General features: G+C 44.3%; 1 protein-coding gene across 5 annotated transcripts in view; it reads right to left on the minus strand.

The window, feature by feature from the left end:
- KHDRBS2 (KH RNA binding domain containing, signal transduction associated 2) overlaps window positions 1–25,823 on the minus strand; it is a 445,746-nt gene that overhangs the window by 337,059 nt on the left and 82,864 nt on the right. For all 5 annotated transcript variants that reach the window (XR_012628034.1, XR_012628036.1, XR_012628035.1 and 2 more), the window contains exon 2: window positions 11,311–11,438. Coding sequence is in view for 2 of the 5 variants with exons in the window: in XM_074861784.1 (XP_074717885.1) it covers window positions 11,311–11,438 (128 nt within the window). In the remaining 3 variants the exon portion in view is untranslated. The remainder of the gene's footprint in view (window positions 1–11,310; window positions 11,439–25,823) is intronic.

Here is a 25,823-nt window from a genome sequence, read left to right on the forward strand (position 1 = left end):
GAGCTAGATTCTATTTCTTATTATAAACCACCAATGGACTTGTTTGCTGAACTCCCCTCAGTTTCCAAAAGCTGGGTCCTCTGAAAATGTTGAATTCGCACTGATGATAATGAAGACAGATTTTAGTCCAAAAATCTCAATTAATACAAACAGCAGAGGAAGAAACAATGCTGTTGTAATTGCAAACAACACCTCAAATACCCTTCAGTGTAGGTGGAGCACATCTCTGCAATCACACAATCTGTACCGTTAACATGAAGTCATCCTCCTGATTAGAATTGTCTGTTAATGTAGGCTAAATTCCTGCCTGCTCTCAAACTTATTTTATTAAAGTGGTGTTATGAATTATATTTTTTTGTGGTTTTTTTTTTTTTTTTCCAAATAGGAATAATAAAAGAAGAATAGAGAGAAATACAAGAATTTTGGTGGCTTCAAAAGCAAGAGAAATGACCAACATTCCCACTGGCAAGTGGCTAGGACTGGTCTGTATTCCACACTGCTGCTACCACATACTATCTCTCTCTTGCTAATCTTTTTTGTCTCTGTGTTTTTGAGTACAGTTGGAAATACTGAAAAAATGAACTGAAAAGCAGAATTACATCACTAGTAAGAGAATTTCGGAGGGGTGGAATAAGGTTTTGAGGTTTGACATGTTTTGGCTTTTCTCTTCAGCTGGAATACAGGAAGATATTGAGAAAAACAAGAATAAAGATAACTGCTTTTATGCTTTTTCTCTATTCAAGTGTTCACATACTTGATTTCACTTTTCAGAATTAGTTGGATAGTTCATCCAGAAATGATTTAAAGCAAATACTTTGGTTGCAAACAGCTATTTATTTGTAGCAAAGAAGTTGACAATAGTGGAAAACTATAATTTGAATTTTGAAATATTTCTGCTAGTATACTTGAAATGAAACTAACGATCAGGATGGAAAATATAGACTATAGGAAATTTGGTATGAAGCAGAAATGAAAGAGTATATAAGTGAAAGACACGTTTTCTAATATCTGAACAGCTTAATTAGGGCCTGGTCTTTCATCACTGAATCATTTTTATTCAACTACCTTTTCAAGAGATTTTTCTGAACCTTAAGTACTAAACAATTTATGTACTTTACCTGTAATAATCTTCTGTATATCATTGACTGCAGAAAACAGAGATTTAATGAAAGCATCAAGTACTACTAAATTCCAGATTAAACACAGAACATGAACAAGTTTTTGACCCTATTATTCCTGGTTTTGTGTGGATCTGAGATTATGGGTGACAATTACACTTGAATATGAAAATTAAAATGGCCTTAATCAAAAAGGAAGGTTGAATAAGAAGTGATATTTTGTCACAAAGACACACATTCAGTTACTTCAACAAGACCTGGTAGAGGTAGAAATCTTTCAAGATATATATATATATATTTTTCAAGATATTAACAACTATTCACAGCATCAATTTCAGTGCAGTACACATTATCTAAATTAATAATTTTCTGCCTTCCATTGTTCAGACTTCTCTTTAAAGAATTCAGTTGAAAAACAGAACAAGTATAATCTTTAGATTTAGTTTGGCATCAGTCTAAATACTAGTATCCTTCCAAGTATAAAGGCTTTTCTTGTCTTTCATGGAAGAAAAAAAATTCTGCTAGGTCAGGTGAAAATCCCTATTCTGTAGTTAGACACTTAGTTCTGTTTCTTTTTGTGAAAAATATTGAGAGCTTTCTTCCAATCTCCTGAAACGTCTCAGGACTGAGTGACAGATCAAATTTCCTTTTACTTTATGCATCAACAAGGTCCTCATTTCATTACAGCAATATAAAACACAGTTTGATGTCCTGGCTACTCACTGAACTGACAGCACAGGTCCCATTTTCCTTAGAAATTTTGTATTTTCTTGTCGATCCATCTAATGGATGTATCACTGTATCTTTTTTTTCCTATCTTACTTAAAAGGGAAGTAAACACACAAATCACCTGGAGATGATTCATATGACAACAATTGCTCTGAAAGCAGAATAGCAACTGTCAGGTTTGAGAGAAACAAAACACAAAAGAGGGAGAATGCTAAATAAAAAAAAAAGAATCACCATACTAATGGTCTGAGCCCCATGTGAAAGACAGAACAAGAAAAGAAAAGCTCACTCTTCACAATGGATTCTGTAGCACCGGTGAGTTTGTATGAGTTATTTGCTTGAAGTCATGGGTGTATGAAGTATAAAACGATATAAACAAATATTTAGTGCTGTGATAATTTTTTTTAGTTTTATTTGAATCTTTAAAATAGTAAAAGATGCACTGCAATATTAAAAGATTTTTTATATACATATTGTTTATTTTTCTGACTTGTCAGCTATTTTATGTATCTGCACTTATATAAAAGAAAAGTAATGAACAAAACGAGGGTATTGGATTTGTCTGTGGCAGGGTTTTGGTAGTGGGGGAGGGGGCTACAGAGATGCTCCTGTGAGAAGATGCTAGACGCTCCCTGGCTCCAAATCAGACCCACCTCTGGCCAAGACCCAGTCAATTAGTGATGGTGGCTGTGTCTCTGTGATAACATATTTAAGAAGGGGAATCTGGGAGGAGGAGTTTTTGTTGTGAGGAACATACCTGTGCAAACACTGAGGTCAGCTGAAGAAAGGAGGAGGCAGAAGGCAGGTGCGCCAGAGCAGAGACTCCCCTGCAGCTTGTGGGGAGAGGGCAGGCTGTGTCCCTGCAGCCCATGGAGGTCACTGGTGGAGCAGATGCCCACCTGCAGCCCATGGAGGACCCCACGCCAGAGCAGGTGGATGCCCAAAGAAGGTCGGGACTCTGAGGGAAGCCCACACTGGAGCAGTTTGGTGCTGGGAGGACTGCAGCCCATGGGATGGACCCACGCTGGAGCAGTTCAGGAAGAATCACAGAATCACAGAATCATCTAGGTCGGAAAAGACATTGAAGATCATCTAGTCCAACCATTAACCTAACACTGATAGTTCTCAACTTCACATATCCCTAAGCGCTATGTCAACCCGACTCTTAAATACCTCCAGGGATGGGGACTCCACCACTGCCCTGGGCAGCCCATTCCAACGCCTAACAACCTGTTCTGTAAAGAAATGCTTCCTAATGTCCAGTCTAAACCTTCCCTGGTGCAATTTGAGGCCATTCCCTCTTGCACTATAGCTTGTTACTTGGTTAAAGAGACTCATCCCCAGCTCTCTGCAACCTCCTTTCAGGTAGCTGTAGAGGGCGATGAGGTCTCCCCTCAGCCTCCTCTTCTCCAGACTAAACAACCCCAGTTGCCTCAGCCGCTCCTCGTACGACATGTGCTCCAGACCCTTCACCAGCTTCGTTGCCCTTCTCTGGACACGCTCGAGTAATTCAATGTCCTTTTTGTAGTGAGGGGCCCAAAACTGAACACAGTAATCGAGGTGTGGCCTCACCAGTGCCGAGTACAGGGGTAAGATCCCTTCCCTGTCCCTGATGGCCACGCTATTTCTGATGCAAGCCAGGATACCATTGGCCTTCTTGGTCACCTGGGCACACTGCTGGCTCATGTTCAGCCGGCTGTCAATCAACACCCCCAGGTCCCTCTCTGACTGGCAGCTCTCCAGCCACTCCTCCCCAAGCCTGTAGCACTGCTGGGGGTTGTTGTGGCCCAAGTGCAGCAGCTGGCATTTGGCCTTATTGAAACTCATGCAGTTAAATAGTTGCAGCCTGTGGAATGGACTCGCATTGGAGAAGTTCATGGAGGACTGTCTAGCAGGGAAAGAGTGTGAGGATTCCTCCCCCTGAGGAGGAAGGAGCAGCAGAGACAACATGTGATCAACCGCAACCCCCATCCCTGATTCCTGCTGTGCCGCTCGGGGTGGGAGGAGGTAGAGAAGATCTGGAGCAACGTTGAGCCTGGGAAGAAGGGAGGGGTGGGGGGAAGCTGTTTTTAATAAGTGAGTGGTTGTATTTCTCACTGTCCTACTCTGATTTGATTGGTACATTAGTGCTGGTGGTGATGTTCAAATTAAATTAATGTTCTTAAGTGTATAAAGTTGCTTAAGTCATATCCTGTTTTTAGAAACAAAGAGGAAAATTATAAAACCAGTTCTACTTCAAATGGTTATTTCATCCAAAATTTATTTCAGTGCCCTCTAAGAAAGTTTTTAGTAGAGACATTCACTCTGAAGTGTAATGTATACAAAGCAAGCTAGTTCTTTGTTGTTCAAATCACCTGTGAATTCTGTTTTAATATATCATAGAGATTAAAATACTGTACAAGATTTCAGCTGAACAAATAGATTTAATTTCAAGAGCAGTGTCTCCATCCAATGAGAAAGGCAAACCAAAGAATATCAAGAATCTGGAATTTAACTTACAGTATTCATTAACATTAGCTTAAGTCTCTTCCCCAGAAACACATACTCTGAAGCAGGGTGCCAGCCTTTCAAAGGGTAAAAGCCTGGATTATATCCTTCCTTTTCCCCAAAAATGGCAGCTAAACATCCAAGAGGAAGCTATCAGGAGTTAGGAAGCTCACCTGAAGTCAGACCATATTTCTGAATGAGATAATTATTGCCCATCAGCTGAGCCTTTGTGCAGGGAAGAGGCTTTATTACTCTGCATCCTCTGAAGACACAGTGCCTTGCAGTTTGCAACTCAACATCATGGAAGCCATTCAGAAGAATCAACCTGCTTGTCGTGTTTGACAACCCTACCAGATCCTAGCGGTTAGCAGGACATGCTTCCAGTATCTTATATTTTTATAGTTTTTATTATCTAACAAACCAGTAGAGGGAAAATTGAAATATAATTGTGTACTTAAACAGATTTTGTTTTAAAACTTTCTAAATTTATGACTCAGTCTAGCATCAGAGTAAACTGTAATTAAATTTACTTAGTATTATACTTACATAATTATAGTTACATAAGAAATATCCCATCCACTCCCATCCACTTTTATTTATAGACAGATCTATCTTTATTCAATAGTCATACCATTAGAAAACTATTAAACATCATCTGCTGTTCAGAAGACATTATATTGATTTCTGTCCCTCACTGAAAAAAGTTTGTTATTCCAGGTGTCCTGGTTTCAACCAGGATGGAGTTACCTTTCCCTGGGTTGAGATGCAGCACAGCTAGAGGGTGGGTCCCGATCAGTCATTGGCGTATTTCATACCATGTGATGTCATGCCCAGGCATACAGGTGGGTGAGGGCTCTCTCTGGCGCACGCTTTCGGGTTCCGGTCCGGTCACGTGTTGCTGTGGGGGCGGTCGCCGCGCTCGGTAAGCCACTGCTGCATTTTACCCATTTCTTTTGGACTCACTATTGTTACTGTTGTTCTCTTGTTATATTTAGTAAATTCTTTCTTTTTATTCAACCTACAAATTTTCTTCTTTTTGTCCCTCCCCTATTTCACCGGGGGAGGGGGGAGGTGAACGTCTGGCCACATGGCGTCTGGCTGCCAGCTGAGTTCAAACCTCAGCACCAGGTGACATCAGCTCCAACTTCACTGCACCTACCAGTCATCAGTAACTAAGTAACTTGGAAAATTTCTTCCTTAATTAACTGTTGTTTTTTTTTTTTTTTTTTTTTCCTGAACATGCAATTTCAATGTAATTGGGATTTGATAAAACTGGAAATTTTTTATCTTGAATGTGAACTGTCATACAATTAAATAACTACACTCAGCATTTTGGCTCTAAATTTGTTCATGTTATTTCATTTCCATTAAATTTAGACTAATTTACCTGTCGATAGATCAGAAGGAAAAGAAATACCCAAACCCAGATATAACCAAATAAGAAATTAATTTCTAGAAAGAACAACTGGAAAAAAAATCATTATATCTATAAATTTGAACTGACTTGGGTTCCTTCATCTTGAACATACAATAGTGGTTTTGGGAGTTGATGAGGTAGTAACTCAAACCAAAGTAACTAACTTTTGTAATTCACATGAAGAGAAAATGATTACTGAAAATCCAAGGTTTTCCAGAAAAATTTTCATGACAATAACTGAATGTGTAAGTTACACTTGTTTGGGTGTTTTGACCCTAAACCCATACAGGAACTGACTCTCTGAGAGCTAGGTATTGACATGCAAATGACAAAGTTTCCCATCAAGCCTCTAAATTGTGACTTTTGTTTTTCAGCAACAAGATCATTTCAGACTTCTGTTTGCTTCTTTGTTCTTTTTTTTAAATAACCTACTCTTTTCACACATTTGATGAATCCGATATAAAACATTCAACTGATAAATGGTGAAATCTTTACGAACAAGCCCTGGGTGTTTTCATGCAAGTTTTAAACTGAACAGCTACAAAAGCTGAAAAATGGAAAAGTCTCTAATAAATAGTCTTCTGAGTGTTTTTGCTCTTCTGCCTTAGTTGGAATTCACATACCATGAAAGTAAAAAAATGGCACTACAGGACAGGAAAAAGTATCAACAAACACAAGGCACTGCATCACCTTCTGTGGCAGGTGCATCTGCCCAATGAAAGCAGAGCTTCTTGGCTGCTGAAGTGTAGCAGCTCCTGATTGCCTGTTCTCAGGGCCTTGTGGTAGTTGGGGCCTTTGGCCAATGGGAGTCGCTATTGACTACAGGTCAGATTCGGCCTGGGTATCAATGGAGTCCCCTGGGGGAGCCATTTGGAGCTTGTCCCCTGGAGCAGCATGCTGTGGTCGAAGACTCTCCCCTTGGGTCAGGATGCTGCCCAAGGAAACTCCTCGAGGTGCCTTGGGTTGGGATGCTGCCCTGAGCAGGTCCTCGAGGTTGAGAGCCCTCACTTACCAGGTGAATGATAAAGCGTTTTGGGTTGCCATTAAACCCTAGGTAGTGGGGCTTTGTTCAGCGTTTTGGGTTGCTGTTAAACCCTAAAAAGTTGTTCTGTTCTCCTCTCACAGACATTCGAACCTGTAATTTACGGAGAGCTAGTTAACTGTGTTAATAATTAATTTTTTTTTTTTTTTTTGGTGGTTGGTTGTTTATTTGAGAGTCTCCATAACAACTGGCATTGTTGGCAGGATGTCGATAGAGGACTTATTACAGAAATATAGTTGTACCCCTTCGCCCCCAGATGTACAATGGGCAAAGGAGAGGTGGTTTGATCCGGTGGAAGTTGCGAGAATGTTGGAACAAAGCTGGGGAAGTTGGTGGATAAATGGAAGTGAAGGAAAAATGTGCGCCATATTAGGTGCCTGCTTGATTCTGGCGCAGGATTATTTTGTAGCAGTGGAGAGAGATGCCTTAGAGGAGTGGTTGGAAATTGATCGTTTAAAGACAGAATTATTACGAGAAAGAGAGAGAAAGTTGTTATTAGAAAAAAAAATTGAAGTTATGCTGGCATGAGCAAAAAAGCCCCCTAGTGTTGCTCAGATTTGAAAGTTAATTACCAGTGTAGATCTTGAGGAGTGGGATGGAGATATTTGGGGAGAGTCTGATGAAAGTGGCTTGGAGGAAATAAAGGAATTGGAGGAAAGACATGTGCGACCTCTCATTAAAACAGAAAGGCATACAGGTCCACAAGGTGGGAACCCCCGAACCACTGTCCGTACAACCGCCTGGATGGGATGCGAGCTTAGTGAGCTTCAGGTTAACTATTTGCCTAAACCGGGTGAAACTGAAACCGAGTATTTGTGGAGAGTTTCTTTAACGGGGGGGGGGAGGGGGGATTGAATTCTGTTGAGTGATGATGAGGTGGAAAGTTTCTGGGGTCCTGGAGTGTTTTTAAGTGAGGGACCAGCGGGTAACCAGTCGGTAACATCTCGAGTGGCTTACTGGGCTGGGGGTGTGGACCCTAAGGAGAGGGGAGAACCTGTTACCATTAAGGTGAAGGGACTGTCAGAGCTGGCAGAGGGAGTACAAAAGGTGGCTTGTATTCAGGCGATGTATGAGAGGGGGCGGTGCAGAATTCCGCTTGCCGTGCCCGTGCATCCCAGCCACCTTAGAGCTCTCATCAGAGGGCTCCCGGATGCCTTAAAGATCCATGTCCAGTCCCTCAGAGAAAGGGTGCAAAGAGCTATTGAATGCAACCAGCGAAACCCCCCCACCCCTCGCCTGCACATGTTAACGTGGGCAGAAGTGTTACATGATCTGGTTACTTATGGGCGAGAGATGGGCTGGACTGACCCGGGTGGGGGCGAAGGTGGAAGCTGGAGGGTTAGGCAAGTCAGTTGGAAACTCCCCCTTGAGCAGCCTCCTCCTAGAGAGTTTAATCCACCCCAGGATAAATCAGGTCGATTTTATGATTCAGGAAGGAATCATCTTTGGCAGAGGGCATTGGCACTGGGGGTAGCCCAGGCAATATTACATGAGCAATCTACTGGTAACATCTCGAAGTTGGTGCAATAGCTGGAGGGCAGAACTCGAGAACAAAGGAAAAATATTAGGGTTTGATGTTTTGGCAGGTAAACAGTGGTGTTTACCACACAGCAGTGTGGAGTTTTGGAGTTAGGGGGGACCGAAGTTAACCTGTGTCGCTCAATATCCACTGCCAACTGCTGCCAAGCAGGGTATTTTTGAGGTGATTCATGATACTGAAAAAAGATTATAAATCCTACACATTCCCCTTAGAATTCTCCGGTGTGGCCAGTCGTAAACCAAACAAAAGGTGGTAATTAACAGCCGATTATGGGCGGCTGAATGCCCATCCAGGCCTTTGTCAGCTGCAGGGCCTGGCTGGGCTGGGCGCAGGCCTTCCGCCAGCTCTGGGGCGGGTTCTTTGTTGTTTCTTTGTCAGAAGCAGAGATGGCTTTGCTCCCCCATGGGACTGCCAGCAGTTTACATTTGCATGTCTTTCGCCGACAATTGCTTGCTATGGACTGGCTCAAAAGCTCACTAAAACCACGCCGGGAGAAGGGGTTAAGAGCTCTGGAAACCCCCCCTCACACAGGACAGGGTGGGGGGAGTCGGGCAGTTTCTCACTGCGAGGAGCGGTAGTCCAGGAGTGGGCACACAAGGCATCAAGTGGGTGTTTCATACACCATATTACCCTCAAGCTAATGGCATGGTTGAGCGAATTAATGGCTTGATCAAGAGACATGCCAATGTTTCACGACCTAAGTGGGATATAAGGTTAGCACAAGCGGTTTTTATTGTTAATAACTGCTAGGGACATTATGTGAACCCAAAAATACGAGCATTTTGTCCTATGGGATTATCAGGTGATGATGCTCCTATATTTGACAATCATAAGGGCCAGGTCCCCCTGAAAATATATGCTGCTTCCTGACTACAGCTGTCACTGAAGGTGTCTACCCTCACTGCAGCTTAAAAATACTGACCATAATAAACGTTTAGGCCAAGGGTTCCCTTGAAGCAATTTATATTTCTACATGTAGTTAAAATAAGAGCAAATGTCTTTTAAAAGATTGATCTCATTCCTAAATAGAGAGTCTGTAAACCACGTGATTTTTTTTTTTTTAACTGGTCAGAATTTTTTTCCAAAAATGTATACTCTTGGACACTTTCTTCAGATTTACAGAACCCTGCTCACTCAGCACTGCCCAAAAAAGCTTATCAACCAACAACAAATGAATAATTTAAAATAATGTTCTTTCAAATATAAATGCCTCTCAGGTGAAATTATACAGCAATTCTCCTATCTCTTTATAAGTACAGGTCTGATCAACTGCTCTTATTACCATATTCTGCTAAATATATAAAATTAATGTCTTTTTTGGTTATTTATAAAGCAACTGAAGCAACCATGGTATACTGATTTTGACTATCCTAATGTATACAATTCATCAAGAAAAGATAAGACATTTGACCACAGCAATCAGCAGTTTGATAGAAATGGCAAATGAAATCCTTGAAGGATCATTACTAGATGGTAGCAGGAAGCCTGCAGTTCTGCGAATAATTCCATGCCAAGCACAGAATATTGCTAGCAAATCAACTACAGAAAAGTTCCGAGAGTGTATTTTGCATTATTGAATAAGTATTTCATCTCCACTACATTGTTTTTTTCTTGTTTCACCACTCAAAACCTCTAGAAATGCTTTATCTTTTACTACTCATTAATATGACAAGCTCATTAAAGTAAATGAAGGTTAATTTAATCATAATCAGGCACTATATTGGATAGATTATTGCATTTGTCTTTTAAATAGTTTGTCTTTCATTCTATTATCTTCATCAAATAGTATTCTGAATAATTATCACATTGCTGTTATAAAGTTACAGCACTATTACATTCTTATTAAGAACTTCAGGTCACCTGTATCATTTACACAAAATACCACAAATCTAGTCAAAGAACCTTGGGCTATGCAGCAAGAAAGTAATTCCCTATAGCACTGTGTGCACTTCTAAGGTCTTTACCATTTGGATGATTACATTATCTGAGTTTTATATTTGTTAGTCAGGAGGTAAATGTCAGCTAGAATCATTGAATCTGAATTTTGTTTTACACCTTTGATTTTGTTTGATAGGCTTTTTTCCCATTGTAATTTATTACTCTTGCTGAAGAAAGTATGAAGTAAAAAGGCAAGTGTATAATCAAGGCTAATAGCGAACCAAATACATTGTGATAATAAATCAGCAAGAAAAAATACTCTAGAGATGGATGAAGGTATTTACTATTTAGATTTGAATACTATTAGAACAACTGTTTATGTAAAACACAACACTGTACACAGACACAAAAAAATCAACATTCTCTTCCTTCATGTAAAATAAAAACTAAAACTTTGGAGAAGCAGCTGAATTTGGGGCTCTTTTGAAAGAAAAAGTTTTTTTAATCATAGTATGTAGCAGTGAGGAGAACAAAACATAATATGAAGAAAGTATGTGGCATAAAGACATCTGAATGTTATAAACAGGGGCATAGATTGTGAAAGTCATAGTTTGCAGTAATCCAGCTACTTTATCTTTTAAAACTTATTACACCAGAGAAAAACCCCCAATTCCTACATGAAGAAGCTGCAGCACAGTGGACTTTTTAGAATTATTGAAATTTTTTTCTTTTTAATTCTGCTGGAATATTTTTTTCTTAACTGGTCTTTTATTTTCTAAAAAAATGGAACATGTGAAAAAAAAAACTATAAGAAAAAACCTCAACAGTTTGCCTAAGGACCAGCTACAAAACTGACTTGAAGTACAAAAAAATCTCATTCACTTCAATAGCTTTTCTGAAAGGCCCTGAGACAGAAGTTAGAACATATAATAGCTAATAACAGAAATTCAAATAGGAGCTTCATTTTTAGTTGTTTTTCTTTTTTTTTTAATACCACGAAGCCTGCATAGTAAGAGTCAATAAAAAATGGTTAAGTATATGACTTTTTCATCGTTCTATGAAGAAAGATTAAAGAAGTGTTAGGCTATATTTACAGTACCTTTGGATATTGTTTAACAGGGATCAGAACTCTTTCTGACAGCTTTATGTTTTTGTTGCTGATAACATCAAGATACTTCTTTTCTTCATCTTCCTTCTTGACTTCAGAACCCTGAAATTTCTCAATTTCTGAAAAATATTAAAAAAGAGAGCAATTAGTGACGTATTTGTCATCCTCAGAAGCTTTAAACTTACACATTATAATACAGACTGCACACTGAACAGTGCTGCTGTTTGTAGTCATGTGACACGTACTGGAGGAGCGAGCACTGTCAGTGGGGAGGCCCCATGTCCTCCAGGCAATGGCAGGTGACAAGGAGACGATCGCTGTGGAGGTCCCTCAGCACATCACACCAAACACAGCGGGAGTGGCAGAGGAGGAGGGATCGCGACAAGGGGCGAGCTCGAAGCCCCGCACGCTTAGGAGCGAGCGCCGTCAGCAGGGAGCAGCCAACGGCCGGCAACAAGCAGCTGATCCCGGTGGAGGTCCCGCAGCTCTGCTGGGCACAGGGCCTGGTAGCACACCCTACCAAGAAGGGTATTACTGTATGCCCTGCTACTAGTGTCAGAAATGATACTACTTGTCACGTCCCGCTCAGAGGAGGGAGACAAGTGACCGAGATTCGCAAATCCCCAGTGGAGCAGACAACAGTGAGACAAATCTCAAAGTCCAAACATTTATTAACTACACACAATGAACTAATTGAACACATGATAATTGGCTGATTATATATAGCAAGTTGTGGCAAGCAATACCATATGCCTTGTATTTCTTAATGGAAAAAGAAAAAAGAGGGAGATAGAGGGAATTGGGAAATAGGCCATGTATGTAAGAGAATGCTATGAGAGCTCAGAAATCAAGTATAGTGGTAACAGGGTTGAGAGTGTTTGGATTAGGTTAAGGGCCAATAAAGCAGATCTTGCTGTGGGAGTCTGCTATAGACCTCCCAACCAAAGCAGTGAGGTGGATGAAGCTTTCTATAGACAGTTGGGAGAAATCAGTCACTTGCCATTGTTCTTGTGGGAGACTTTAACCTCCCGGGTATCTGCTGGGATCACAACACAGCAGAGAGGGAACAATCCAGGAGGTTCCTGGAATGTGTGGAGGATAACTTCCTCACACAGCTGGTGAGTGAGCCGACCAGGGAAGGTGCCCTCCTGGACCTGCTTCTTGTGAACAGGGAAGAGCTGGTGGGGGAAGTAAAGGTTGGAGGCCATCTAGGGTGCAGTGATCATGAGATGATTGAGTTTTTGATCCTTGGAGAAACAAAGAGAGGGGTTAGTAAAACTGCCACCTTAGACTTCTGGAGGGCAAACTTTGACCTGTTCAAAAGACTGATTAACAAAATCCCTTGGGACGCTGCCCTGAAGGATATGGGAGTCCAGGAAGGCTGGACATACTTCAAGAGAGAAGTCTTAAAGGCACAGGAGCAGGCTGTTCCTGTGTGCTGAAAAACAAGCAGGCGGGGAAGGAGACCGGCCTGGCTAAACAGGGACCTTTGGCTGGATCTCAAGAACAAAAGGAGAATCTATTGTCTTTGGAAGAGGAGCCAGGTCTCTCATGAAGACTATAAAGATGTAGTGAAGTTATGCAGGGAGAGCATTAGGAGAGCCAAAGCACAGCTAGAGCTCCACTTGGCTACAGCTGTTAAGGATAATAAAAAGTGTTTCTATAAATTCATTAACAGCAAAAAGAGGATTAGGGAAAATCTCCCTCCTTTACTGGATGCAGAGGGAAACATGGTAACTAAGGATGAGGAAAAGGCTGAGGTGCTCAACGCCTACTTCGCCTCAGTCTTTAGCAGTGGAACTGGCTGTTCCCTGGACACCCAGCCTCATGAGCTGGGAGATGGGGAGGGGAAGCAGATTGAGGTCAGCACATGTCCTGGTTCAGCTAGGATAGGGTTAAGTTTCCCCAGCAGTGGGGGGAAGCTCTAGCCAGGTTATTCATATACCATGCTGACGTCACATCCTGGCGCCATAGTGCGGGAAGAATCAGTGAGCGCATGGTTTTGTACAGCCCGGGCTTTTGTATGTGCAGCCGGTCCTCTCACAGCTGTATCGGTAGATATCCTGCTCTGTTCATTGTTATTACTGTTACTGTTATTGTTGTTGTTTGTTTTGTCGCTGTTGCACTGTTGTATTAAACCTCTTCTTATCTCAGCCCCGGGACTTTGTATCTCACTCCCTTTGTGGGGGAGGGGCAGCGGCCGCATGGTCTCAGACCCCGGCAGGGACTAAACCACCACAACTTTTGGCACCCAACGTGGGGCATGAGAGGGCTGAGATAAGGACAAAAGGAGAAGGTGTGTTAGAGCAATCTGTTAGGTGTAATTTTTTTCTGTTTTTATTTGTATTGTTTGATAAGAAACATCTGCAATGCTGGCCAACTTCCTTGCGTGGTGGGGCTGGATTAATCCTTATATCCACTGTGTGTTCCCAGTGCTGATGTTTGTTCTCGGTGGAAAATGTATCAAGGGTCTTGTTTTGCTGTACTGGCTGCAGACTGCTTATAATGTGCTTGTATCACTGCTAGTGGGGGTGAACTGGTACCTGTTTGCTGCCTGGGCTTTTGTTAGGGGTCTCACTCCCTCTATGGGTGAGCCAGGGAAAGAGATCCTCTCGGTTTTTGAGAGTTTCAGCTATCCCTGGAGCATCCTGGCCACTGTGTTCGCAGCACAATGCTTTCTGAATGTCTGCCAGATCTTGTTTTGGGCCATGCGGTACTTCTCCAACAATAGCATCACCCGGAAACCTGCCCCGAGGGCAGATAGTTATAAATGGCAAGGTGTGTGGGAAAAGATGGGCAAGTGCCTGAGTCAGTGGTCACCCCCAATGCTTTGGGATTTCACTCCTGAACAAATGGAGAGTCCTGATAAACTGGTGGAGTATTTGGAAAAGGTGTGCTGCCAATCTGACAAATCCCGGGAAACACAAATCCTTGTGATATGCTGGGGGCTTGCCCATGCCTACCGTGTCATCTTTAACACTGTTCACTGCCCTCAAGGGGGAGAAGGGGCTGCAGAATCTGAAAGTGAACCTGCTGGTACAGCAGCTGGGCCAGGGGAACAGGCAGTGCCAGTACCAGTTGCCTCCACCAGCACAGCAGCTGGGCCAGAGGGACAAGCAGTACCGATATCAGTCGCCCCGATACGGAAAACCAAATATACCAAAAAATCCCCTCGCAGTGTACAGAGTAATGATGAACCAGGCCCATCACGAGAGCAGGAGGAAGAGCCGGAGATAACCATCCGATCTCTATCCCTGAGTGATTTGTGAGATATGCAGAAGGATTTCAGCCACCTTCCAGGCGAGCAAATTTGCACCTGGCTGCTCCGGTGCTGGGATACTGGAGCTGCTGGTTTGGAATTGGAGGGGAGAGAGGCCAAGCAGCTGGGACCTTTAGCCAAGCAGGCTGGTATTGACAAGGCAATAGGGAAACAGGATCAAACCCTCAGCCTTTGGAGGTGACTCCTGCTCGCTGTGAGGGAGAGGTACCCCTACAAGGATGATGCTCTATGTCGGTTAGGCAAGTGGACCGACATGGAGAAAGGCATTCAAAACCTCAGGGAAATGGCTGTGTTTGACATGATCTATGGTGATCTGAATGATGAGCAGTCACCAATGGATCCAGATCAGGCCCCTTGTACACAGCTGATGTGGCGGAAGTTCCTGCAAAGTGGACCAGAGGGACATTCCAAAGCATTAGCAGTAGCATCCTGGTGGCGAGACACCCAGACTCAGACAGTGGACGAAGTGATTATCCAGCTCCAGCAATATGAGGGAAGTCTCCCTTCCTCCCAACATGCTTTGGTTTCAGCTGTAGAGGAACTGTCTCAGAGGCTCCAGAAAATGGAAGAAGACATGTCCTATGTTCCACCTGCACGAGCCGATGTCTCAGCTATTAGAAGCAGGCGTTTCCCCACCCAAGAGAAGGGCGGTAGAAGGTACACACCACGGGGCACCCTGTGGTTCTTCCTCCGCGACCATGGGGAAAACATGAGAAGGTGGCATCGACAGCCCACTTCTGCCCTAGCTACACGAGTACAGCAGCTGAAAGGGAAGACCACCATGAAAGGGGAGTCTTCCAAGAGAGATGCAGCTCCAGTGTCCAGTCGGAAATCCCCCAGACAGAATAGAATGGCCAACAGTATGCTTGACCCTCTTGAGGGGACCAGGAAGCCATTCTTGCAGGAGTCACTCTTAGATCAAATGAGTGATGGTGAGCAGGATTAGAGGGGCCCCGCCTCCAGCCAGGTGGAGGAAAGGGATAATCGGATTTACTGGAAGGTGTGGATCCGATGGCCTGGCACGTCAGACCCACAAGAATATAAGGCCTTGGTAGACACTGGCGCACAGTGCACCCTGATGCCATTAAGCCACAGTGGGGTCGAATCCATCTGTGACTCTGGAGTGACAGGGGGGTCCCAACAGCTGACCCTATTAGAGGCTGAAGTAAGCTTAACTGGGAAGGACTGGCATAAGCACCCCATTGTGACTGGCCCAGATGCCCTGTGCATCCTAGGTATAGACTATCTCAGGAGAGGGTACTTTAAAGACCCAAAAGGGTACTGGTGGGCCTTTGGTATAGCTGCCCTGGAGGAGGTTGAGCAATTTTCCACCTTACCCGGCCTCTCAGAGGACCCCTCGGTGGTGGGGTTGCTTAAGGTTGAAGAGCAGCGAGTGCCAATTGCTACCAAGATGGTGCACTGGTGGCAGTACCGTACTAACCGAGATTCCCTGGTCCCCATCCATCAGCTGATCCGTCGACTAGAAAGCCAGAAGGTGATCAGCAAGACTCATTCACCATTCAACAGCCCTATATGGCCAGTGAGAAAACCTAATGGCAAATGGAGACTAACTGTGGACTACCGTGGCCTGAATGGAGTTACGCCAGCGATGAGTGCTGCAGTGCCGGACATGCTAGAGCTCCAGTATGAGCTGGAGTCGAAGGCAGCCAAGTGGTACACCACAACTGACATTGCTAACGCATTCTTCTCCATCCCAATAGCACCAGCGTGCAGGCCACAGTTTGCATTCACTTGGAGGGGTATCCAGTACACCTGGAATCGATTGCCCCAGGGAAACACAGCTCCACCATTTGCCATAGACTGGTCCATACTGCACTGGAGAAAGGTGGGGCTCCAGAGCACCTGCAGTTCATTGATGATATCATTGTATGGGGGGACACAGCTGAGGAAGTCTTTGAGAAAGGAAAGAAGATAATGGAAATCCTCCTGAAGGCTGGTTTTGTCATCAAGCGACAGAAAGTTAAGGGGCCTGGAAGGGAGATTCAGTTCCTAGGAATAAAATGGCAAGATGGGCGTTGCCACATCCCAAAGGAGGTGATAAACAAGATAACAGCCATGGCCCCACCAACCACTAAAAAGGAGACTTAGTCCTTCCTGGGCCCTGTGGGGTTCTGGAGGATGCACATCCCAAACTACAGCCTGATTGTGAGCCCTCTCTACCACGTAACCTGCAAGAAGAACGATTTTAAATGGGGCCCAGAGCAACAACAAGCCTTTGAACAAATTAAGCAGGAGATTACCCAGGCAGTGGCTCTCGGGCCAGTCCGGACAGGGCAGGAGATTAAGAACGTGCTCTCCACCGCAGCCGGGGAGAATGGCCCTTCCTGGAGCCTTTGGCAGAGAGCACATGGGGAATCCCGAGACCGACCTCTAGGCTTCTGGAGCGGGGATACAAAGGCTCTGAAGCTAACTATACACTGACTGAGAAGGAGATACTGGCAGCGTACGACGGAATTCGAGCTGCCTCAGAAGTTGTCGGCACTGAAGCACAGCTCCTCCTGGCACCCCGACTGCCGGTGCTGGGATGGATGTTCAAAGGAAAGGCTCCCTCCATACATCATGCAACAGATGCCACGTGGAGTAAATGGGTTGCGTTGATAACACAACGGGCTCGAATAGGGAACCTCGACTCCCCAGGATTAGTGGAAATGATCATAAACTGGCCAGAGAGCAAAGATTCTGGGATGTCACCAGAACAAGAGGTGAAACGTGCTGAGGAGGCCCCACCATATAACGAGCTGCCAGAGGAGGAGAAGCGATATGCCCTGTTCACTGATGGGTCTTGTCGCATTGTGGGAAAACATCGACGATGGAAAGCTGCGGTGTGGCATCCCACACGACAAACCTCTGAAGCTGTTGAGGGACAAGGTGAATCGAGCGAGTTCGCAGAGGTGAAAGCCACCCAATTGGCCTTGGAGATTGCTGAGCGAGAAAAGTGGCCAAGGCTCTATCTCTACACTGACTCATGGGTGATGGCAAGTGCCCTGTGGATGTGGCTGCAGCAATGGAAACAGAACAACTGACAACGCAAGGGCAGACCCATCTGGGCCGCTGAAGTATGGCAGGATATTGCAGCCCGGGTGGAGAACCTCGTTGTGAAGGTGCGCCATGTGGACGCCCATATACCCAAGAGTCGGGCCACTGATGAACATCAACACAACCAGCAGGCAGACCAGGCTGCTAAGATCGAAGTGGCTCAGGTGGACTTGGACTGGCAGCGTAAAGGTGAACTGTTCATAGCCTGGTGGGCCCATGAGACCTCGGGCCACCAAGGCAGAGATGCAACATACAGGTGGGCTCGAGATCGAGGGGTGGACCTCACCATTGACACCATCGCAGAGATCATCCACGGATGTGAGACGTGTGCTGCATCAAACAAGGCAAACAGGTGAAGCCCCAGCAGAATAAAGATCGATGGATGAAATATAAATATGGAGAGGCCTGGCAGATCGACTACATCACACTGCCACAGACCTGCCAAGGCAAGCGCCACGTGCTCACAATGGTGGAAGCAACCACTGGGTGGCTCGAAACTTATCCAGTGTCCCACGCCACCGCCCGAAATACCATCCTGGGCCTTGAAGAGCGAGTTCTGTGGCAACACGGCACCCCAGAGAGGATTGAGTCGGACAACGGAACTCATTTCCGAAATAACCTCATAGATGCCTGGGCAGAAGAACGTGGCATCGAGTGGGTCTACCACATCCCCTACCACGCACCAGCCTCTGGGAAGATCGAATGCTACAATGGACTGTTAAAAACTACATTGAGAGCAATGGGGGGTGGAACCTTCAAACAGTGGGACACACATCTGACAAAGGCCACTTGGTTAGTGAACACAAGAGGATCTGCCAATCGAGCTGGCCCGGCTCAGTCAAAACTTCCACGTGTTGTAGACAGGGATAAAGTCCCTGTGGTGTGCATGAGGGACCTGCTGGGAAAAATGGTCTGGGTTAGTCCTGCGCCGTGCAAAGGCAAACCCATCCACGGGATTGTTTTTGCTCAAGGACCTGGGTGCACCTGGTGGGTGATGCAGAAGGATGGAGAGGTCCGATGCGTTCCACAAGGGGACTTGATTGTGGGTGAAAACACACCGTGAGTTATACTGTGCTTTTGTTAATTTTTCTTTGTTATTGCTAATTGCTAAATGGCAGCTGGATGTGACGCACATGGTATAGAATAATGGGATGCATTATGTCCTGGTTTAACCAGGATAGGGTTAAGTTTCCCCAGCAGTGGGGGGAAGCTCTAGCCAGGTTATTCATATACCATGCTGACGTCACATCCTGGCGCCATAGTGCGGGAAGAATCGGTGAGCGCGTGGTTTTGTACAGCCCGGGGTTTTGTATGTGCAGCTGGTCCTCTCACTGCTGTATCAGTAGATATCTTGCTCTGTTCATTGTTATTACTGTTACTGTTATTGTTATTGTTGTTGTTTGTTGTGTTGCTGTTGCACTGTTGTATTAAACCTCTCCTTATCTCAGCCCCAGGACTTTGTATCTCACTCCCTTTGTGGGGGAGGGGCAGCGGCCGTGTGGTCTCAGACCCCGGCAGAGACTAAACCACCACAGCACAGTTGAAGAGGAGATGGTCAGAGACCTGTTACACCACTTGGATGCACATAAGACTGTGGGACTGGATGGGCTACATCCAAGGGTACTGAAACAGTTGGCAGAAGTGCTTGCCAAGCCGCTTTCCATGATTTACCTGAAATCATGGCTAACTGGGGAGGTCCCATTGGACTGGAGGGTGGCAAATGTGGCACCCATCTACAAGAGAGGGAGAAAGGACAATCAAGGAAACTATAGACCTGTCAGTCTGACCTCGGTGCCAGGGAAGGTCATGGAGCAGGTCATCTCGAGTGCCATTAAAAGTCATATAATGGACAACCAGGGGATCAGGCCTAGTCAGCATGGGTTTATGAAAGGCAGGTCCTGCCTGACAAACCTCATCTCCTTCTATGACAAAATGACCCGACTATTGGATGAGGGAAAAGCTGTGGATAGTGACTACCTGGATTTTCAAAAAGCATTCGACACAGTTCCCCATAGGATTCTCATAGAAAAACTGGCTGCCCATGGCCTGGATGAGCGAACGGTCTGCTGGGTCAAGCACTGGCTGGATGGACGGTCCCAGAGAGTGGTGGTCAATGGAGCTAAATCCAGCTGGCAGCCGGTCACAAGTGGTGTTCCTCAGGGCTCGGTGTTGGGACCATTTCTGTTCAACATCTTTATTGATGATCTTGATAAGGACATAGAGTGTATTATCAGTATATTTGCAGATGACACCAAGTTAAGCTGGAGTGTCGATCTGCATGAGGATAGGGAGGCACTACAGAGAGACTTGGATAGATTGGATCGGTGGGCCAACGTTAACGGGATGAGTTTCAACAAGGCCAAGTGCCAGGTCCTGCACTTGGGCCACAACAACCCCATGCATCGCTACAGGCTTGGGGCGGTGTGGCTGGAGAGCTGTGTGGAAGAGAAGGATTTGGGAGTTCTAATTGACAAGCAGCTGAACATGAGCCGGCAGTGTGCCCAGGTGGCCAAGAAAGCCAACGGCATCCTGGCTTGTATTAGAAATAGTGTGACCAGCAGAAGTAGGGAGGTGATAGTCCCCCTGTACTCTGCACTGGTGAGGCCACACCTTGAGTATTGTGTCCAGTTTTGGGCACCTCAATATGAGAGAGATATCGAGGTGCTGGAGCAAGTGCAGAGGAGGCCAACGAAGCTGGTGAAGGGCCTGGAGAACAGATCCTACGAGGAGCGACTGAAGGAGCTGGGACTGTTCAGTTTGAGGAAGAGAAGGCTGAGGGGAGACCTCATCACTCTCTACCGCTACCTGAAAGGACATTGTAGAGAGGTTGGTGCTGGTCTCTTCTCACAGGTGATCAGTGACAGAACAAGGGGGAACGGCTTTAAAATGCAACAGGGGAGGTTTTAACTGGACATTAGGAAAAAAAATTTCACAGAAAGAGTGGTCAGACAGTGGAATAGGCTGCCCAGGGAGGTGGTGGAGTCCCCATCCCTGGATGTGTTTAAGGGTTGTTTAGGTGAGATGCTGGGGGATATGGTGTAGGGGAGAACTTTGTAGAGTAGGGCTGATGGTTGGACTCGATGATTCCAAGGGTCTTTTCCAACCTGAATGATTCTATGATGCTATACAGATCACTGGTCTGGGTTCCTGTGTCGATCCCGCCAGCGAGGGTTCCAGGAGGCATCTGTCGTATTCGCTTCACTGCACTCTCCAGGCCCCCCCTCTGAAGTGCTAAGGATTGGACAACCGGCCCAAGCCAGAGTTGACCTATAGATGAATGCTGTATATTTTATAACTTATAACCATTGTCCTAATTGGTATTATACTAAGTTAAAACAAACCACCTATTCTGATGTGTATTGAAGCCTGAACAACAGGCCCTGAGCCGAAGCTGCTAACTCAGTATGTAATCATTAGTGAAATATGTATGGAAGATGTAGCTATCCTGAATGTATATTTATCTTTCTTAGTGTGTAGATAGAATAACAGGGTCATGGAGACAGTTGTCTGGCACTGTGGCCTGATGTGACACCTTGTGCATAATCCAATTAGATAAGCAGAGGAACTCCCTTGAGCCCTGGCCAGGCTCTGGGGGTATCTAATGTGAGACTGAAACCAGATATTTCCACTTAAAACAAAGGTGCCCGCTATTCTGCCTTGCTGATTTTGGGGTATACAAGGCTGGACCTGCTCACAGCAACTCTGGATGCCTCACCTATGGGTGGACGCACTGCGTAGGATTCCCCACTTGCCGGGACAGGCTCTCCAAATCCTCGCTGTAACCGGGGCTCCCCAGCGACTGCGGATCTGGATGTTGGTAACATATGCAATTCTTAATCACTATTCTCTCTCTCAAGTAGTAATGATTTGATGCATTACCCTGTATTTTCTTATTTGTTTAAGTGCACTATTCTGTCTTTTCTTACTGTATGTTTTCTGTATTACTCTGTTACATTATTTAGTTATGCCCAGTAAAATATGCCTACTCTTTTCACTCTGGTGTCCGAGTTTACCTGCTATCCTTAATCAGCAAAACAGCCCCTTCTTTCTTTCCTCCCTTTGATTTATACACACTTTCCTTGGGTCCATCCCCTAGGTCGACCCACATACCTATGTATCCCATGTACGGGGAGGGGTAAGGTGTTTCATGGGATGATGTAATTAGCATGATCTTGTTAGTCTTCATTAGCATATTGAGGGGTGTTAACTTTAATATGCATGTAATGGATAATGAAGCAAAGGTCATTCACTGGACAGATGGCCCTTGAAATTTGGCCAGGTGCACCAGAGCAGAGCTGTCCTGTCTCCACAGGGCTCCCTCCTCCAGCTGCATCCTATGTTATTCGGGCAGCCTTATCAGCTTCGACCTCCTCACCACCCACCCCATGACTCATAGTTTCGTCTTGCGAGTGTTTGAGGCATTCCTTAGATCAGCCTCAACTTCCGCTTTCTCAGGCTGTTTTTCTTAGTTTCTCACAGGCCTGGTTTCTCGTCTCTCACACTACTTTACACCAAAACTGCTCCTACCAACAACTGCAAAAATAAAGCCAAATCCAACTACAAAGCTTGGGGCCAAGGATCTGTTCTCCATTATAAAACACGTCTGAAAATCTAAAGGGACTCTTGCGAGGCCTTTTAGGGTTATGATGATTACAGGATAGAAACTTGGGTGCTGGTTTTCCCATACTGTTCCATGTTTCACTCATCTATATTATTCTCTTATTATTTTCTTCTCCTTCCTCCTTAGAGACATTAAAAGTAACCCCCAAATCTTTTACAGACAAATTTGCCCCCGTGGTACGCTCTGTACAGAGCCTCACGTTTAATGCCTTCAGTACATGCTACAGACTCTTCAGACCACATCCAAAGACTACCAAAGTCACTGAAAAACTATCGTGTACCAAGAACAGGGTTACTTTCAAGTAAGACTGGTGGGAAGAGGAGCTTTCTCAAAGGACAGAGGTGATACCATAAAGTAATCACTGGACCAAGATCAACTGTATTCAATTTTTCTATTTAACTAAAGTCGCCCTGACTAGGACCACCACAGATCAGGAGGAGCAGGACACTGCCATGAAGGAATTCAGATTGGGATCAAGCTGGTGACTTGCTGGCTCACAGCACTGATGTGCAGCATTTGCATTAGTTATAAACTGTGACCTGGCGACCAACTAGGAAAACTATGTTCACATATAATGCTCACTACGAAAACATAACCAATAACTTTATATTTTAAAACTACATGTTTATTTTTATGAATGCAACCATTACACATTTAGTGCTTACTGAAAGTCAGAGTTAGTATAGGATTTTGGGAGCAATGGAAGAAGGTCCATAAACAGCAGCATTCTTCCAGTGAGTACAAACCCAAGGAACTCAGCGGTATATTTTCAACAACACTGATCTTAGGCAAAAAGAGAAAAGAAAGCATTCCTTGAGAAGAAGCCTCACACATTGTCCACCCACTTTACTCTCAACCAACTGAATTAAAAGAGGGAGACAGAGAGCTATTCAATTATATCCTACAGTACCTGTCAATCCCCAAGCACACTTTATTCTCGCCTTTCATGAGTAACACAGTACTCTTGCACTTGCTTCTGCATAACACACATGTATCTCATCCCTCTTAACTGGAAGAGAACATGCATATCACAGTCATGCAAAAGAGGTCACCACTAGAGAAGTGTCATAGACTAAAGGCATTTCTAACATCTTTTTAGAGATAATTCTTCCCAATGAAAATTTATCTTAAGCTCTCTCCAAACTTGGAGCTGCAAAATTCTGGAAATACTGTCAGTCTGTTTACGATTTTTTTGAGGGAACTAGCTTCTTCCTTCTCTTCACTGATTTAGCATGAAATGGAATAGCTGAGTGAGTAGATCTCACTTTTTCAAAACCATCTGCTTTACTCTTACAGTGCCAATAAAATTATGTTAATTATAGTTCACTTCAAAGTACTTGACACCTATTACAAAACTTCTGTCATGATATATTTTTTTCCATTAAAATTAGTCATCCCACAGTAAAAACATCCTTTTGCTACGCTTAAAGTCATGTCAAAACTCATCAAAAAATAATGTTCTTCTTGTCAGCCTGTCCAACATACCAAAAAATGAAATCTACACATCTCTTTTTGCTGTCAACATCTGCCTCCCACTTAAAGGAATTCTGCAAGTCTACCTTGCACCTTACCTATCTGTCTTTTCTCATTTTTTTGTTGCTGTACTGGCATTACTTAATTAAAGAAAGATGAGCTGTTGTTACAAGGTCAGGCACTTTTAAGGAATGATATGTTTCCATTAATGGAAATGATTTCCAGAATGGGAGTATCACCAAACTCTTGCAGGCATGTAGTATTATACATTGCAGAGTTATCTAGTACTCTAAGAAGTACACTTCTTCTGCAGGTGAATGAAGGAATGTTTGAATTGAAAGAGAAAGAATGAGCCAATGCCAGTAAAAAATACAATTGCTAAATCCCTGACATCTCTATTTTAAAAAGAGCTTTTTTAATTAAACATCGTTTAAAAATTACAAAGTTCAAACCCTGAATGACTACAATGAGGCTCATTTTCTGTCTAAGGTGTTTCAGTTTTAAATGAAAGCAGGGCTATTGGATTTTGAGAGGGAAAAAATAAAACCACAGCAGATGGCTCAATAAAAACAGTGGGACAAATTAAAGTGAAGTTAATGAGAAGGGAACATCCTAAGGTTTCCAGTCATGAAAAGGACATACAAACCCCTAAGGACAGGTAACGTAAAAGTAAAAACACTCAGTGTCTAATAGGAGTTGGGAGGGGTTATCAGGACAGCACAAGCGGCTGCGAACTCTGAAAAATGAGCCAGTGGCTGGCTGCATTCACCCAGAAACACATGCACCTGTTACCAACATACCTCCGCTATATGTACACATACACATTAACTCACACAGCTAGTTGGGATGATTCAGGGGGGATAAAGGAGTAACTCCCGTTACAACAGAGACAAGTAAGGCAATAGCTTTGCCAGTGATGAATTTCATGCCTGTAAGAAAACTGTGCCTCTTACCTACATGTCTGTGTTAATCTACTGTAGACAGGTACGAACTGAATTTGTCTACCCCAGAAGCTTTGTAACTCTGTTAACTCGAGCTGAACTACCTTGGCTCTCGGGGCAAGAAAAGTGGCTATTAAAATAGGGTTGGGAAAGGATTCTAACAGACAAGTCAGAACTGAATGAGAGAGACCTGTAAAATCAGGAATGGTATGAGAAGGAACAGAAAATGGGTACTCCCTGTTTCTCAGGAGGGGAAAGCACCAATCTGCCATGTTACAGATTGAAAACAAGCAAAAAATTACTTTTACGTACAACGTGTACTTAAGTACATTGTGGAACTCCTGAAAGCATCCATCCATATTGATAAAACAGTGTCTTTTACAGACTTTTCTCCTATGATGTCCCATAAGGCAAGGTGTCCTGCTGAAGGTCTTTTCAAGTAGGGAACATCTGAAAGTGCAGTGTCCATCCGAAGTTTCATTCCTACTGCAGGCTTTTTCACCGTTGGTCCAAATGACTGTTATCCTCTATCAAGGTGCCTATTGTACAAAACGCAGAGGGCACATAGAGGAGTGACCACACCCTTTAGGCAGTACTCATTAGATCGCATCTAGAACGCTGGGTCCAGATTCACCCCCCTCTTCCACAGAACAGGAAAGATGTTGACAGTGTGGAGTGAGTTCAGCAAAGGCCACCCAAGATGGTTGGGGCTGGAGCACACGCCCTGTGAGGAGCAGCTGAGGGAACTGGACCTGCTTATTGTGGAGAACAGACAGCTTTGGGGGACCTAACAGCAAATCCCCAGTAGCTTCCTGGTGGGATGAGAGAGTCAGGCTCTTCATAGCGGTGTGTTAGACTAGATACTAGGAAGCATTTCTTTACAGAACAGGTTGTTAGGCGTTGGAATGGGCTGCCCAGGGACGTGGTGGAGTCCCCATCCCTGGAGGTGTTTCAGAGTCAGGTTGACATAGCGCTGAGGGATATGGTGTAGTTGGGAACTGTCAATGTTAGGTTAATGGTTGGACTGGATGATCTTCAAGGGCTTTTCCAACCTAGATGATTCTGTGATTCTGGGAATTTTAAGTGTGATTGCCAACCAGTTCCTTAATACATGTAATTCTAGTTTGATTTC

Source organism: Strix uralensis, chromosome 3, assembly GCF_047716275.1.
Source record: "Strix uralensis isolate ZFMK-TIS-50842 chromosome 3, bStrUra1, whole genome shotgun sequence".
Taxonomy (NCBI): Eukaryota; Metazoa; Chordata; class Aves; order Strigiformes; family Strigidae; genus Strix; species Strix uralensis.